Source organism: Eumetopias jubatus, unplaced genomic scaffold (assembly GCF_037043125.1).
Source record: "Eumetopias jubatus isolate StellerSeaLion01/CBP00866 unplaced genomic scaffold, mEumJub1_p1.0 scaffold_15, whole genome shotgun sequence".
Taxonomy (NCBI): domain Eukaryota; kingdom Metazoa; phylum Chordata; class Mammalia; order Carnivora; family Otariidae; genus Eumetopias; species Eumetopias jubatus.
Window position 1 is genome coordinate 10432691 of NW_028274821.1, and position 12835 is coordinate 10445525.

At 52.2% G+C, this 12835-nt stretch overlaps 1 protein-coding gene across 2 annotated transcripts in view; it reads right to left on the bottom strand.

Annotated features, from left to right (window-relative positions):
• Positions 1–4102: 4102 nt before the first annotated feature.
• KANK1 (KN motif and ankyrin repeat domains 1) overlaps positions 4103–12835 on the bottom strand; it is a 31645-nt gene continuing 22912 nt past the window's right edge. For both annotated transcript variants that reach the window (XM_088019242.1, XM_028117366.2), the window contains 5 exons: positions 11251–11470; positions 8532–8674; positions 7733–7933; positions 5581–5679; positions 4103–5040 (listed from right to left, as the gene is read on the bottom strand). In XM_088019242.1, coding sequence (XP_087875368.1) covers positions 4978–5040; positions 5581–5679; positions 7733–7933; positions 8532–8674; positions 11251–11470 — 726 coding nt within the window. In that variant the 3' untranslated portion in view covers positions 4103–4977. The remainder of the gene's footprint in view (positions 5041–5580; positions 5680–7732; positions 7934–8531; positions 8675–11250; positions 11471–12835) is intronic.

The window sequence follows — 12835 nt, forward strand, 5'->3', positions numbered from 1 at the left end:
TTTTTTTTAAATAAACTCTATGCCCAACGTGGGGCTCAAACTCGTGACCTTGGGATTAAGAGTCTCATGCTCTGCCGACTGAGCCAGCCATTCGCCCCCGTTCCTGTTCACCTTCACATCTACAAAACCTACACCCTCCCCACCTAAGATCTTTTTTGTTCAAACTTTTTCAAATAAAAAAAAAATTTTTTTTTTTTTGAGACTGTGCACATGCGTGCGTTGGGGGGGGCGGTAGAAGCAGAGGGAGAGGGAAAGAGAATCTTAAGCAGGCTCCATGCTCAGCACAAAGCCCAACCTGGGGTTCGATCTCAGCACCCTGAGATCACGACGCCAGCAGAAATCAAGAGTCAGATGCTTAACGAACTGAGCCACCCAGGGGGCCCTCGCATTTTTTTAAATTAAAAAAAAAAAAAACCTGAAGTTAACATACACTCACAGAGGTGCACAAATTGTGAGTATACAGTCTGCTGAATTATCATAAAGGGAACATAAGAGGGTAGCTACTTCCAGGCTAAGAAGCAAACCATTCCTAGGGGCTCGCCAGCTCCTGGGAGGCTCCCTCCCAGTAACCTCCCCCCTCCCTAGTAGTAACACTCTCCTGACTTTCAATGCCACCCTCCAAGGATGTTTTTACCCCTATTCATTCAACTAGTATTGGTCAGCCCTTTGGAAGACTGGCTTTTCGGGGTGGTGGTAGCATATTTCTAGGGAGGATTGAGGGACCCAATCTAATTAGTGACTATTACCTTTATTATCTGTTTGAGCACATCAGTTTCATTGCAGAGCAGATGGATCTGAGCCAGAATCTCTCTGCCGCCCAACACGTGAGAAATCAGTGGCCACCTGGCTGGCCCTGGGTGTGGAGCCGCCTGACCAGTCTGGTGGCAAAGCAGCCTCTGCCCGCCTGTGCTCAGGGCCCTCCCTCTCTGCCACACAGCCTCACTCCTGCAGGTGGTTCCAGCGCTGGGCAAACTGGATCTTTCTGGGTTGGGGGCGGGGAACGGGTGTAAAACCTGTTTTGGCTCGAAAACAAGACGGGCATTTGGTCTTCAGATTATTTCTTATGCAACTTCCATGGCCTGAAAAGGAGGCATATAGTTCCCATCCCCGCGCCTCTTAAATCATCAAAGGATCTTCGTGGAGAGGCATGGGGCAGCTGGTTTTCTAAAACACCAGCTTTGCCCCGAAATGTCCTCAAAATCCGACCTATCTGTACCAGCATGCACCCAGAAAACATGACATTTTGCTTTCTAGCTTCTCGGCAAAATCTTTGCGGGAAATCAGGCCGGGTAGCTCAGGGACGAGTACGAATTCTACCTTTCACGCTCCAAGAGCTGACTGTGACTTCCCAGCTCCCGGCCCAGGAAATAGCCAGTGACTTCGGCGGGGACAGAGGGGGAGCGAGTGTGAGTGGTCCTGGAACAGAGTGGCCATGGGCTCAGCCACATCCTTTTGTGGTAATCATCCTCAGCAAAATGGACTGAAAAGATATTCTTATGACGGGCTGGCTTCTAAATCACAGCCATGCTGAGTAACAGCAGAGCAAACGTATGACTGGTAATTTCCTTATGGCGCAACGTAGAACAATCTCTGGCGGAGGCCCAGGGCCTAAAAAGGATTTTCTTTCAGTAGAAAAGAAAACAGCATACTGTCTTTATTCCAAAGGCAAGGCAATGGGTTGCGGCCTTCTTCCTGTGCAGAAACAGTCCTGCTTTTTCAGGAAAAGGGAAAGGGATAGATGGGCTTAGGAAAACACTGCAGAGCTGCCTGCTCAATCGCTGTCCCTCACATACCGCCCCCCCACCCCTGCACCATGGCAGCCGTGGCTCCTGGCCTTCTAGAACGGCCTGCTCCAGAGTTGCAGAAATGCCACCAAACACGGACAAACACCACGCAGAGGCCACGTTGGCTCCTCATACACCCAAGATAAAAGACTAGGCGTCGTGTTTCTTGTTTTGGTCCGGCTCTCTCCAGCTCTCCCGACTTGTTTGTAAAACAACTATGGTAGTGCCTCGTAATTCGGGAGTAAAACCGTTCTCAGCGTGGACCAGAGGCCACACTGAGAAACACCGGGGTGAGGCCCACCATCGGCATTTCCCCCCAGCTCCCACCAGCAGTTCCCGTACATGCAGCGAAGGCAGAAGTTCTCACAAAAGCATCATGAAAATCAGACTCTCTGCTTGCAGCCGGCTCCCGGCAGCAAAGAACCCATTAGGATGGGATCCCATCTGCGAGGGTTAGCCCGTTACCTGCAGTATCTCAGGGCCACAAAAGTTGGGGGTAAGTTCCCCTTAGCGTACGGGCAACTTACACGCAACACTTGGTTTATCAGGGGGACTCGTCTAGACAGCACGCTCCTGGCACCCCCCTCAACCCCCGCCACCCCCTGTATAGGGTTTAGTCCATTATTTAATGTCACAACGGCGGCAGGATGAGTCATGTTTCACTTTCTTAACGTTAAAGTCTCAAAGTTCCCACTGCTCTATTCCTTCTGTCTGGGGGAGGATGCTGGCCTTCGGCTTCTAGTTTTCCAGCGCGAGGCTGTCTGAAAAAAGAGACTGCCTGTCACTTAAAAGGTTTAGGCTTCTCTTCACGCCAGCCAGAAAACAAAATCAGGAGTCTCCAGCCCCATGCCGGCCTCATTGGGGGGCCTTGCCCGAGTGTCTGGCCACAAATCCCTTTATGGACTCACACCTCAATAAGCAGCAGCTGAAGCAATGCGGGAGAATCAGGCTGGTTTCTATAATGTGCCAAGACCCCAAGATAAAACGCCTTCTAAGTGCCCAGCGTTAGCAGCATAAACAAGGCCTATGCCGCAAACCCAGAAGCCAGGTACGGATTGAACGAGACCTCACTCCATGATAAAAATCGCTCGTTCGGTTTTGTAAAATTAAGCGTAAGAAATCTGAAATGGAGCACAAAGGTGTAAGAATTCATTTTCTCATGCACTGACACCACGAATGCCTTCCTTTTCAAACAGAACAAAACTCCCAGGACCTCAAACCACCTGAGAGGTGTCCCTGCTCCAAAGGCACGCCATGCCGTCGAGGGGCAGAAAACTCACAGACCTACTTTGCTTCAAACACAAACGCTCTTCTGCCTTAATTTATTGTGCTATTTCAGGTCTGAAGGAGCCTGAAAAACTACGCGAACTGAAATTGAGGCCTGAGCCCAGAGCTAGCGGATCTGTCCTGGGACAGACAGAGGTGCTCATGCCCCTAGGTAGCTGTGACCTCACTTTAATGGTTCAAGAAAAGAGGACCGGCCCTTCTGCCCCAGATGTCCCACCACGGGCCTGGGCCTGGGCCTGGGCAGGGGCGGGGAGCATTTCTTACCGCCCCAAGTTGGCCTCAATTTCGAGCACCGCTTTTTACAGCTCCTCTTGAGTTCTTCTCTAAACGACACATTCCTCCCAGCCCGTGAAACAAGCCTTCTAGGAAAGGCACTGTGATACACACCTGCTGGAAAAAAATCTGTCCTCTGGTCCCTTTTTTGAGCTCAGCAGTGCATGAACAGATCAGAGGAAGGAAAGAGGCACAGAGAAAGGTGTGAGAAAAGCCTCTGTGATATTTCTCCCGTGCACCTGGCTCTCGCAAACAGCCCGGGTTAAAATTCACCACCAGTGACCGTGCCCAAACACCTCATTTGCATTTTGGCCGCCATGCTTCTTCATTTGAACGAGGTGGACTCAGTCCCCTTTACTTTGTAAAAGGGACTGCAAGGCAGCTGCCGTCACCCAGCAGGTACACCGAAAACGAGGGCCAGAGGCCAGTGCCCTGCACCTGAGAAGAGCTCACTCGTTGCCTCCGCTTGGAGATTACCTGTCTGATGAGCTGCTTGCCTAATAAGGTCTTAAATTTTCGATGCTTGACGGGCAACCTGAGTACCGGGTAGAGCTGTGTGAACAGAGCCGTGTTCTCCTCTCGGCCAAGTGCAAGACCGACGGGCCGGCTCTCCCCGCCCATGCAGTCCATCAGCCCGGCTTCCGGGGCCGTAAGTCAACAGGGCCGGGCAGACAGCTGTCAGAGACAGAGCGGGGACACGCACAAGAGCTTAATGAAATTTTATTTTGAAAATATGGCAAGAGTCTAAGGCACTTCAAACATTTAAATACATGTAAGACCAAAGTAAATGTGACATGGTAGAAAGGAATCCATAAATATGTGGAGAACTACACTAGGTTTCCCTAGAGGCAAATATACTGCCAACTCCTCTAACAAGATCCAACCTTTGCCATCGGATGCAGACTCGGGTGATGATTAATAAAAACATGGCAACGTTACACGTAGTTCCTCCTGTCTCAATGACTATGGAATACAAAAGTCGAAAATACTGTGTCCATTTTATATAGATACCTTTTATATAAAAAGTCATATAATACATCCACCTCAATTAACCCAACTGAAAAGACTTCCTCTCGTAAGTTTTCTACTTTTCGAGAGTTCCGTTTTTGATTTTGAAACCAGAAACCTACCAGGCCCAGGCCCAAGGTGCTGATGACCAGTCATCACCACTGCCTTACTTGAGAAGAGTAAACACACACACACACACACAAATCAACAAAACCGTCCTGGAATGGAATCTTCAGAGAGCTTTCCAGTGGCTCCACGTTAAGTCAATATAAATACTTGTGGAACATTTTTAAAAATGTCAAGCCAGTGAGAAGCTGATGCTTCCCGGCAGTGGCAAGGTGGGGAGAGACTAGGACTGTACATAACGGAGCAGAGACTCGACAGCCACGGAGCCGGGGGTGAGCACGCCCAGCGCAGAGGGAAGACAGCCAGGAGGGAGGCGGCGTGTGCCCGGCGGCCGGCTCCCGCCGGCTCGGCTTCCACCACGCAGCTCCAGGCGCCAGGCCTCCCGTTCTGCGTGCTGGTGAGCTCAGGCACAATACGTATACATTCAGTATCTGTCACCCCAACAGGAACAAGTAGCAGCTTAACGGTGGCATGTAAATGGACGGCTATTTGCATCTAATCAATCAAATGAACTTCGGTGGGTGGGACCAGGAGATGTCTTCCTTCCAAGCCTAGGGGTGCCCTAGAGACCAGGAGAGGAGAAAAAAATGGGGGGTTAATAAGTGACCTCAGGCAGATGCATCCTCTGTGACCGAGGAACTCCGTCCAGAACAGTTGACAACCACCTGTGCGCGGAGCGCGGACCCCTGGAACATGGGATACAGACCCGGTCTGCTGCGCCGTCCTGGGAAGTCAGCGTCCTGCTAAAGGGCGGACTCGCGGCCCACAGGTCGCTGCTCACTGTGTGCCTTCAGAAAAATGCCAGGGACGTAGCAGTATGTATTCATGGGTGCCCCAGGTGCCATTTGGGTAATTCTGCCCAGAACTAAACCCAGAACTAAACCCTTTATGTATGTGAGCGTCCGTCTCCTGAGGACGAGCAGAGGTCAGCTCTCCTGGCCGCCTGGGGGAGCAAAAGTCACGAACCCTTAAGTTCCAGACTAACACTCCCCATTTCGGAAGCCTCAGAAAACCTGCGTCTCCTGTCAACTCTCGGAAGAAGGGGGCCCACTGGTCTGGTGGACGTGAGCCTGTTCATAAACGGCAAATGCACAACACTGACCGGAGACTGGGCCTTGGCAAAGTTGACGTGGGCGTACAGAAGAACGGCGATGTCCTTGTGTCCTGCCTCCAGGGCTATCGAGAGCGCGGTGCTGCCGTCCTAAAGAGAACATGGAAAAGAACAAGCCAGGGTGGGTTTCTCAAACTTCCAGACAGCCGAAAGGGAGCAAAACAAATACTCTCCAAGAACTGTGACGGTTCCCCAAATCGGTTCAGTCCTTCGGGAGACTTTTCTGGACCTCTGCGCGCGAAGCCCTGAGGCTACCATGAGGCACCGCGCCCACCCGAGCGGAGTCGCGGTCGGAAGACAGTCACCTCATCCCCACTGTGCCTCCCGGTGGTTAGTGTGGAGGTGCGGGCCCCGTGCACCCTCAACATAGGCTGCCCGCCAAGGACTCACCCCACTACTCTTTCCACCAGCTGTGGGCCGCAGGAGAAGATGGGGTAGAAACCTAAGTGTCTGTGTTTATCTTTACAGCGAGCAAGCAGTACCACAGGGTATGTTTGGATACCCTGCCATTTGCCAACGATCCTTTAACGTTGCCCTTGGGGAGGGAGCCGATCCTCCGGCCCTAAGCACCCCTATCGCCCGCTGCGAACACCATCCATGCACAGTCATTGAATCCTGCTGCCTTGCAGAAACGCATCGTATGAAAATCCGAGGGGAAATACTAAATATGGGGAAGTCAAAGTTTCCAGTTATGTGTTTGGCTTCCATGAACTCGCAGGGCTTCGGATGCATGTCAAGGAGGGAGAAGGCCAAACTCAGCACCATTTACTTTCTGTCTGGTCTTGGAATGAGGATGCCCTGCTGGTCACTAGCAGCAGGAAACAATTCTCTTGTGGTCAGCGTCTTACGGTCCTTCCCTCCCACTCGGAATTCTCGCAGGGACTTGCCCTCCCTCTCTCCCCTCCTCCTTCCTTCCTCCCACCTTCCTGAGGTGACCAGCATTTCTGGAAGTCACTTGTGGCTCTGGGGCCTCTTATGACTACATCTACGGGCTATTCTTGGCTAAGAGAGAGCAGAAGTAAGAGCAAACAAACAAAAAATCAAGACACATGCCACACACACTGTTCTCGGGGAAGGGTAAGTTGGAAGCACTCCTTCTGCTCCCACCGAAGTTAGGGGCATGGGGGACAGGGGCAGCTTCTTCAGCCCCGGGGGGGCGTCTGCCACATGGAAGCCCGCTGTCGGCCCCCCGGTCCTGGATACGAGTAAACGCCTGCACTGGTTTGCTCTTCCTGCTGGCCTGGGCCCACTGGGATCTTTTGCTTAGTGCCCAAAAAGTATATTTTCCTTCTAAGTTTTTATTTTTAGTGTTTTGAGCTGAAGGAAGCTCTGGGCCAAACCCGTGCTCCACGGAGATAAACTTTCCAAAGCAGAACCAACCCAGCCTGTCCTCTGTGACCTCTGCCCTTCAAACCACAGCTCCAACCAAATATTAGTTCCTGTGCCTTCACCTACTGGTACTCCTCCCCTTTGGCCTGGAGACATGCAGAGGCAGCTGCTTTCCTTACAATGTTTCCCAGGCGAGGGGTTATCTGCAACAGGGACTGCTTGGGAACGGGGAGAGCAGACTGGGGTTACGATGATGGAACAGCCAAGGCAGGAGCTGGGAGATGTGCTCGAAGGCGCCGCATGGTCTGGAGGGTCAGGCTGATGAGATACACGAGTGATTCCCTCTGAGGGGCCCCAGTGAGGGGCCGCTTGCCCTCATTTCGGGGGTGGGGACAGCTGGCTCTAGTCATCTAGTAGTTCTGGCCCAGAACAGCTAGCAACCCAGCTTTCCCCATGCTCCGGGGACCCGGTCCTCTCTTCTTCGTGGACCTGCAAGATGCCTGCGCTCAGTCTGCTCTGGGTCGTCAGTCTGTGTTTTCCCCTGCTGCACGCTGGCTCTCCGACGAGCTCATCACCCTCCTCCTGCAACGAGCGTGGCCGCTGCAGCCTCATCAGCCTGCCTTTGGCTCTAATTCCTGGGAGCGTGAGTTTGCACGTGGGCCATGCTGCCGTGCTGGGCCAGGAAGGGCGGCGGCCAGGACCACAGCACGAGGTCCCCAGTGAGTAGCGCGGAGAACGGGCCCTTTCCCCTCCGCCAAGGGGTCCTGCAGAGCCCCAAGCGGGCAGCCCCGTGGAGGCCGCGTCGCTCACTTACGTTGTCCTCCAGGTGGCCATTGCAGCCCGGCTGGGCCAGCAGCAGCTTGACGATCTCCGCGTGCCCGTGCTCGCTGGCACACATGAGCGCCGTGGAGCCCTCGTCGTCCTGGATGTTGACGTCAGCCCCACAGGCTAGCAGGCCCTTCACCATGTCGATCCGCCCGTGGCTGACGGCCAGCATGAGGGCTGTCTGACCTGCCTGTGGGGAGGAGTGGCGGGGCCCATGAGCGGCACAGCACTGAGCGGCACAGCACAGACCGGCTGGGGGGGGCGGCCTGTGCGGGGCGGGGGCGGGAGGTGGGGGGGGGAATGGCGGGAGGACCGACGGGACAAAGCAGATGTGGAACGAATCTGGGGCTAGGTGGTGGCTGGCACGGAGAAACAGTTTCTTGTTCTGAGCGCCGCCGAGCTAAGTAAGACCGTCAAGTAATGCGTCAGTGTTCCCCTGGAGCTGGGAGGACCTGTCTCCTTAGAGCGAGGAGCCGGGAAGGCCAAAGGTGCTTAGAAGTCCCACCAGCCCGGGGCCACTGTGTGCCCGGCATGATGACACCACACTGCGGAGACAGTCAGGAACGAGCCGGGCAGACGGCGGGCACTCCCAGGCCCTCTGAGGCGGGCTGACCTACAGGGCGCATGCACCCCACTCCGAACAGAGGTAGCGCGCAAGGCCAAGGAGGGGGACACCCGCCAGGTGACTCTGAAGCCGCTACTTCACCAGCAGGTCTGGTCAGCCAGGGCGGCCGGGCACATGCTCAGGGTGCGGGCCGGCCGCGGACCTGGGAGGCAAGTGTGCTCACCTGGCTGGCTTTGGCGTTCACATCCCCGCTGCCGAAGAGTTCTTCCACGACGCGCATGTCCTTCTCGGCTTCCACGGCGGCGAGGGCTGCCAGCATGATGGGGGTGTAGCCCGCCTTGTTCTGGTGATCCACGTTGCACACGTCTGCGGAGACACGAGTCTCGTCAGGGAGAAACCTTCCTACAGCGACCCTTCCCCCATGGACCAAAGGAACAGGGCTGGGAGGAAGCCTGTGAAACGGCCCCCGGGGCTCCGCGTCCCAGAGTGACTCGGAAGGAACTGCCAGAGACGTTTTCATACTCAACGAAAGGATAAAAGGTTTTCTTGTGTCGTGTGAGGCCAGAAGCAGCAAAAGTGAGAGTGAGCCTTCACGGCACCTCTTGTTCGCAACTGGTGGCTGGACTGCAACAGCGTGGAGCGCTGGGGGGTTGTTCTAAGTAATGGTGGCTTCAAAGAGTCCACATAATGTGGGATGTGGACACTCGTCTGTGTCTGGGGGATCATGATTATGGAACGAAGAGGCAGGGAGAGCTACGAATATGACGGATCTGTAAAGGCTTCTGTAGAGAACACGACGGCATCACCCACTCAGAGATCACGACTCATTCAGAGACCCTAAGTTTGCTCCTCTGACTTGTTTGGGGCCTTGGAAGCCCAATTCCAATCCCGTGACACCTAGCTAAGCTGTTCTTGGAACTGCGGTCTGAGAGCAAATGCAGGGAGGAACTGCCAGGGACTAACAGACACAACAGACCAGGCGTTTTCTATTCCTGTAATTCTTAAGGAGGCACTGGGGGCTCAGCAATCCTTTTTAAAATTCCTTTAGCACTTTCTAATAAAATGAAAGGAATGCAGAGTGCAGGAGAGAAGCTTTCATGTGTGACCATATATAGTTAAAATGTTCAGGATGTTTCTATCATAAGGAGTGAGAAGAGAAGATACCGTGCAAACTTGCCTTAAGCTCAAAAAACAACTGCACAGTAGGGACATGATGGCATTTACACAAAGGGCATGTTTTTTAACTTAGAAAAGGAGAAAGAAAAAGCTCTGTGATGGAGAAGCATGTGAACCAACGAGCTCTCTGAGGCTCCCCATCATCTGTGATGTGCGGTCGTTCACGGAGGCTGCGGTCACTACGTTCACCCACACGCTGGACGGAGCCCCAGCCTCAGCCTATAATGGTGGGCAGCAGAGGGTCAAGTATATCCAGTAGGGTGATTAACCAAAACCCTTTAATTTACCAAAACCCTTTAATTTACCAAAATATCTTGTCCACACAAATTTTCCAAGGGTAGGTTAAATTGTTACTTTCAAGAGTAATCGGAAATCTTGTTTTTGGCTCTTTTGGATATTATCCACTTCTCTGTTTAAACAACGACATGGGGGGTGGGGGCGCCTGGGTGGCTCAGTCAGTTGGGCGTCTGCCTTTGGCTCAGGTCATGATCCCAGGGTCCTGGGATCGAGTCCCACATCGGGCTCCCTGCTCCGTGGGAAGCCTGCTTCTCCCTCTCCCTGAAGCTGGTGCTCTCTCTCTCGCTCTCTCTCTCTCTCTCAAATAAATAAATAAAATCTTTTTAAAAAAAATAAACAACAATGTGGGCTGACAGTATCACCAGCTCTGTTTCTAGTCTGGAAAGTCTAAAGGGAAGGAGGGTTGGAATTCCTTCCTCTAAGATGGAAGCACTTTTAGCCTAACATATTCCCATCTGCTGGGAATAAGCAAACTTAGAAGGGATAAATCTTGCTTGGTTACTTCTCTGCATTAATCTAATTTCCCCAAAACGGAGTAGAAGAAATTAGTGAGTTGGATCAAGAAGCAGTATGGGGAAACCGGACAATTTTATTGCATATGCTAAATCAAAGTTTCACATTGTGTGCTCGCTAATTTAAGACCAAGGTCCTATAAATTCTGTATCAGTCACATACTAGAAGTAAAAATATGTATTTCAAAAATAAATCAGAGTGACTCGGGGACTGTATGTACGACTGGGCTACATATTTGAACAAAAAGTTTAAAGTTCGCCATTTTCCAAGGGGACCCTTCCATGTAGCACACTCTCGCTTCGTGTATCAGACATGCAGTGGCTATATTCTGGGATGGGATGTTCCAATTATAAACGAGGGTTTTCACTGTTCTCATTACCGGGGTTCAGATACAAGAACAACACTTTCTTCACTCTACGCGGAGTCCCGAGTAACAGGGTCTATTTCAGTGGAAATGGTTACGATTCTACTATAATTTGTTATAGTGGCTTTGTGGTCCCCATCTCGGCTAGTGGCACACCTCTGCAAGGCCGCTGGATGGGGTCGTGGAGCAAGGGCAAGGAGAGCAGCCTGCAACCACCGAAGCTGACGCGGGTCCCGGAGCAGCACTCTGGCTTTTGAGAGCGCACTCGCCTTGCCAGCGTGATTCAGCTTGGGAGGGACCCCGAGGCACGTTCCTCACCAGGGAGACACCTCGCCTGAACGCAGCTGAAACGCAGCAAGAATAGCCTCACAACCTCCTTTCAAAACGGACCTGAAGGCCGTGTCTCCCAGCTCTGTTTACAGGTAAAGCCTCCCACCAATGACTCAAGAAGGGTATCGTTGCCGCAGCGCGTGGAAAAGCAATGGGGAAGGGTGTGGGGTGGTCCCAGCACTGAGGAGCGGGTCAGCCGGCTTCTCTGAGCGGAGTCATCGCCTGAGTGAGGTCAGGGAAGAGACCAGGGCAGCGCACGCACCAGCGTCCAAGAGCAGCTTCACGATCTCGAAGTTGGAGTGGGACACGCTGTAGTGGAGGGCCGTGTTGCCGTTGCCGTCTGCCATGTTGATGATGTGGCGGAGGACGTCCGGGGAAATGGCCTCGAACGCTGCTATGTAGTCGCCCACCATGGCCGGACTGGCTGACTTCTGACTGGACACACGGAACCACTCGTGCTGCAGGGTGTTCAGACAGAACCGCTGCCAAAACACCAGCAAGTGGCCGTTAGTTCTATTTATAGCCCAGCTGAAAGCCCGAGAAATGAGGCCTTTTATAGTCAGCGCACGCAGCGAGAATCGGCTCTCAAAGAACAATTGCATGAAACCCAGAGCCCTAAGAGGTGCCTCAAACTCCAAACTGGAGAACCGCTCCTGACTTTCAACCACAGACATTTCTAACTTCTGTAAAAGAGTCCGTGCAGCACTGTCCAGGGGCTCTACCTGCAAGGATCCAATTCTGTCTCTGCTACTTGTGAGCTGTACTCTCCTGGGGAAGATACTTACTCCATGCCTCAGTTTGCTCATCTGCAAAATGGGGGTAATAAACATACCTTTTCCCCACAGGGCTTGTGATGAGGACAAATGAGGCAATACACATAAAAACACGTAGGCCTGGCTTCATTGATTCTTGAACAATTAATATTAAGTAATTATGCTGGCCTTGCATGTGATTTTCAGAGTACTCAGGACAGAAGAAATTACTTCACCCACACTGAATTTATGCTGCTTTCTTCCTATCCAGACCACCCTTAACTCCTTCAACATCCCCACAGCACTGGGCTGAAAGACCATGAGGGTGTAGCCAACCCAATTCCCACTCCAATCCCAAAGACAGACGTTCAACCATGGAAAGGGACTAAAAAGCAGGTTCGAAACAAATTACATTTCTCATTCAGAATCATCTGCATCTGACCATGAGCCCCGTACATGCCTTCCCTTAGGCTGTGGACACATGAACATGGGCCTTATTTCAGGAGCAACCAAGTCAAACCCGGACCATGTGAAGTTCAAAGCAGACTGCCCATGACCACTGCTGGTGACCGGAGGAACTAGAATCCTTCTTCCATGAGCCCTTTTTACACGAGTTTACCGTTCATCTGTGCTTTGCTTACTCCTGAAAGGTTTAGAAATAGACCAAAGAAAGACGGAAAGCCTATGTCAACAGCACCAGAACCCAAGAGGTCCCCTTCCTACAGAGAAGTGGGAGCTGGAATTGTACTGGCTTCTGCATCTTTATCGTCCAGCTACTGATGATTCGGTTTTAGCCCATTCAATAATATTCTGTGGCACTTGATGAAAAGGGTCCTGGGGTGGGAAAAAAATTCATCTAATGTTTTCTTCTGCTCATTCTTCTACATATTCAGGTTTCTCTACCTCTCTGGAGTCCGTCCTCAAATGGAGAGAGGGGAATTTGTGTCATTTGGGTGTTGAATTGTTACTGCCGTGTATGTGGTGTCCTGTCATGGGTACTGGCCCTGGCACTGTGATTGTTCGTGTGTGTCTACCACTTTTCATGGCACAGTTCCTTCAACGCGTTTTCATCAAATGAGTTCAGTTTAACCAAAA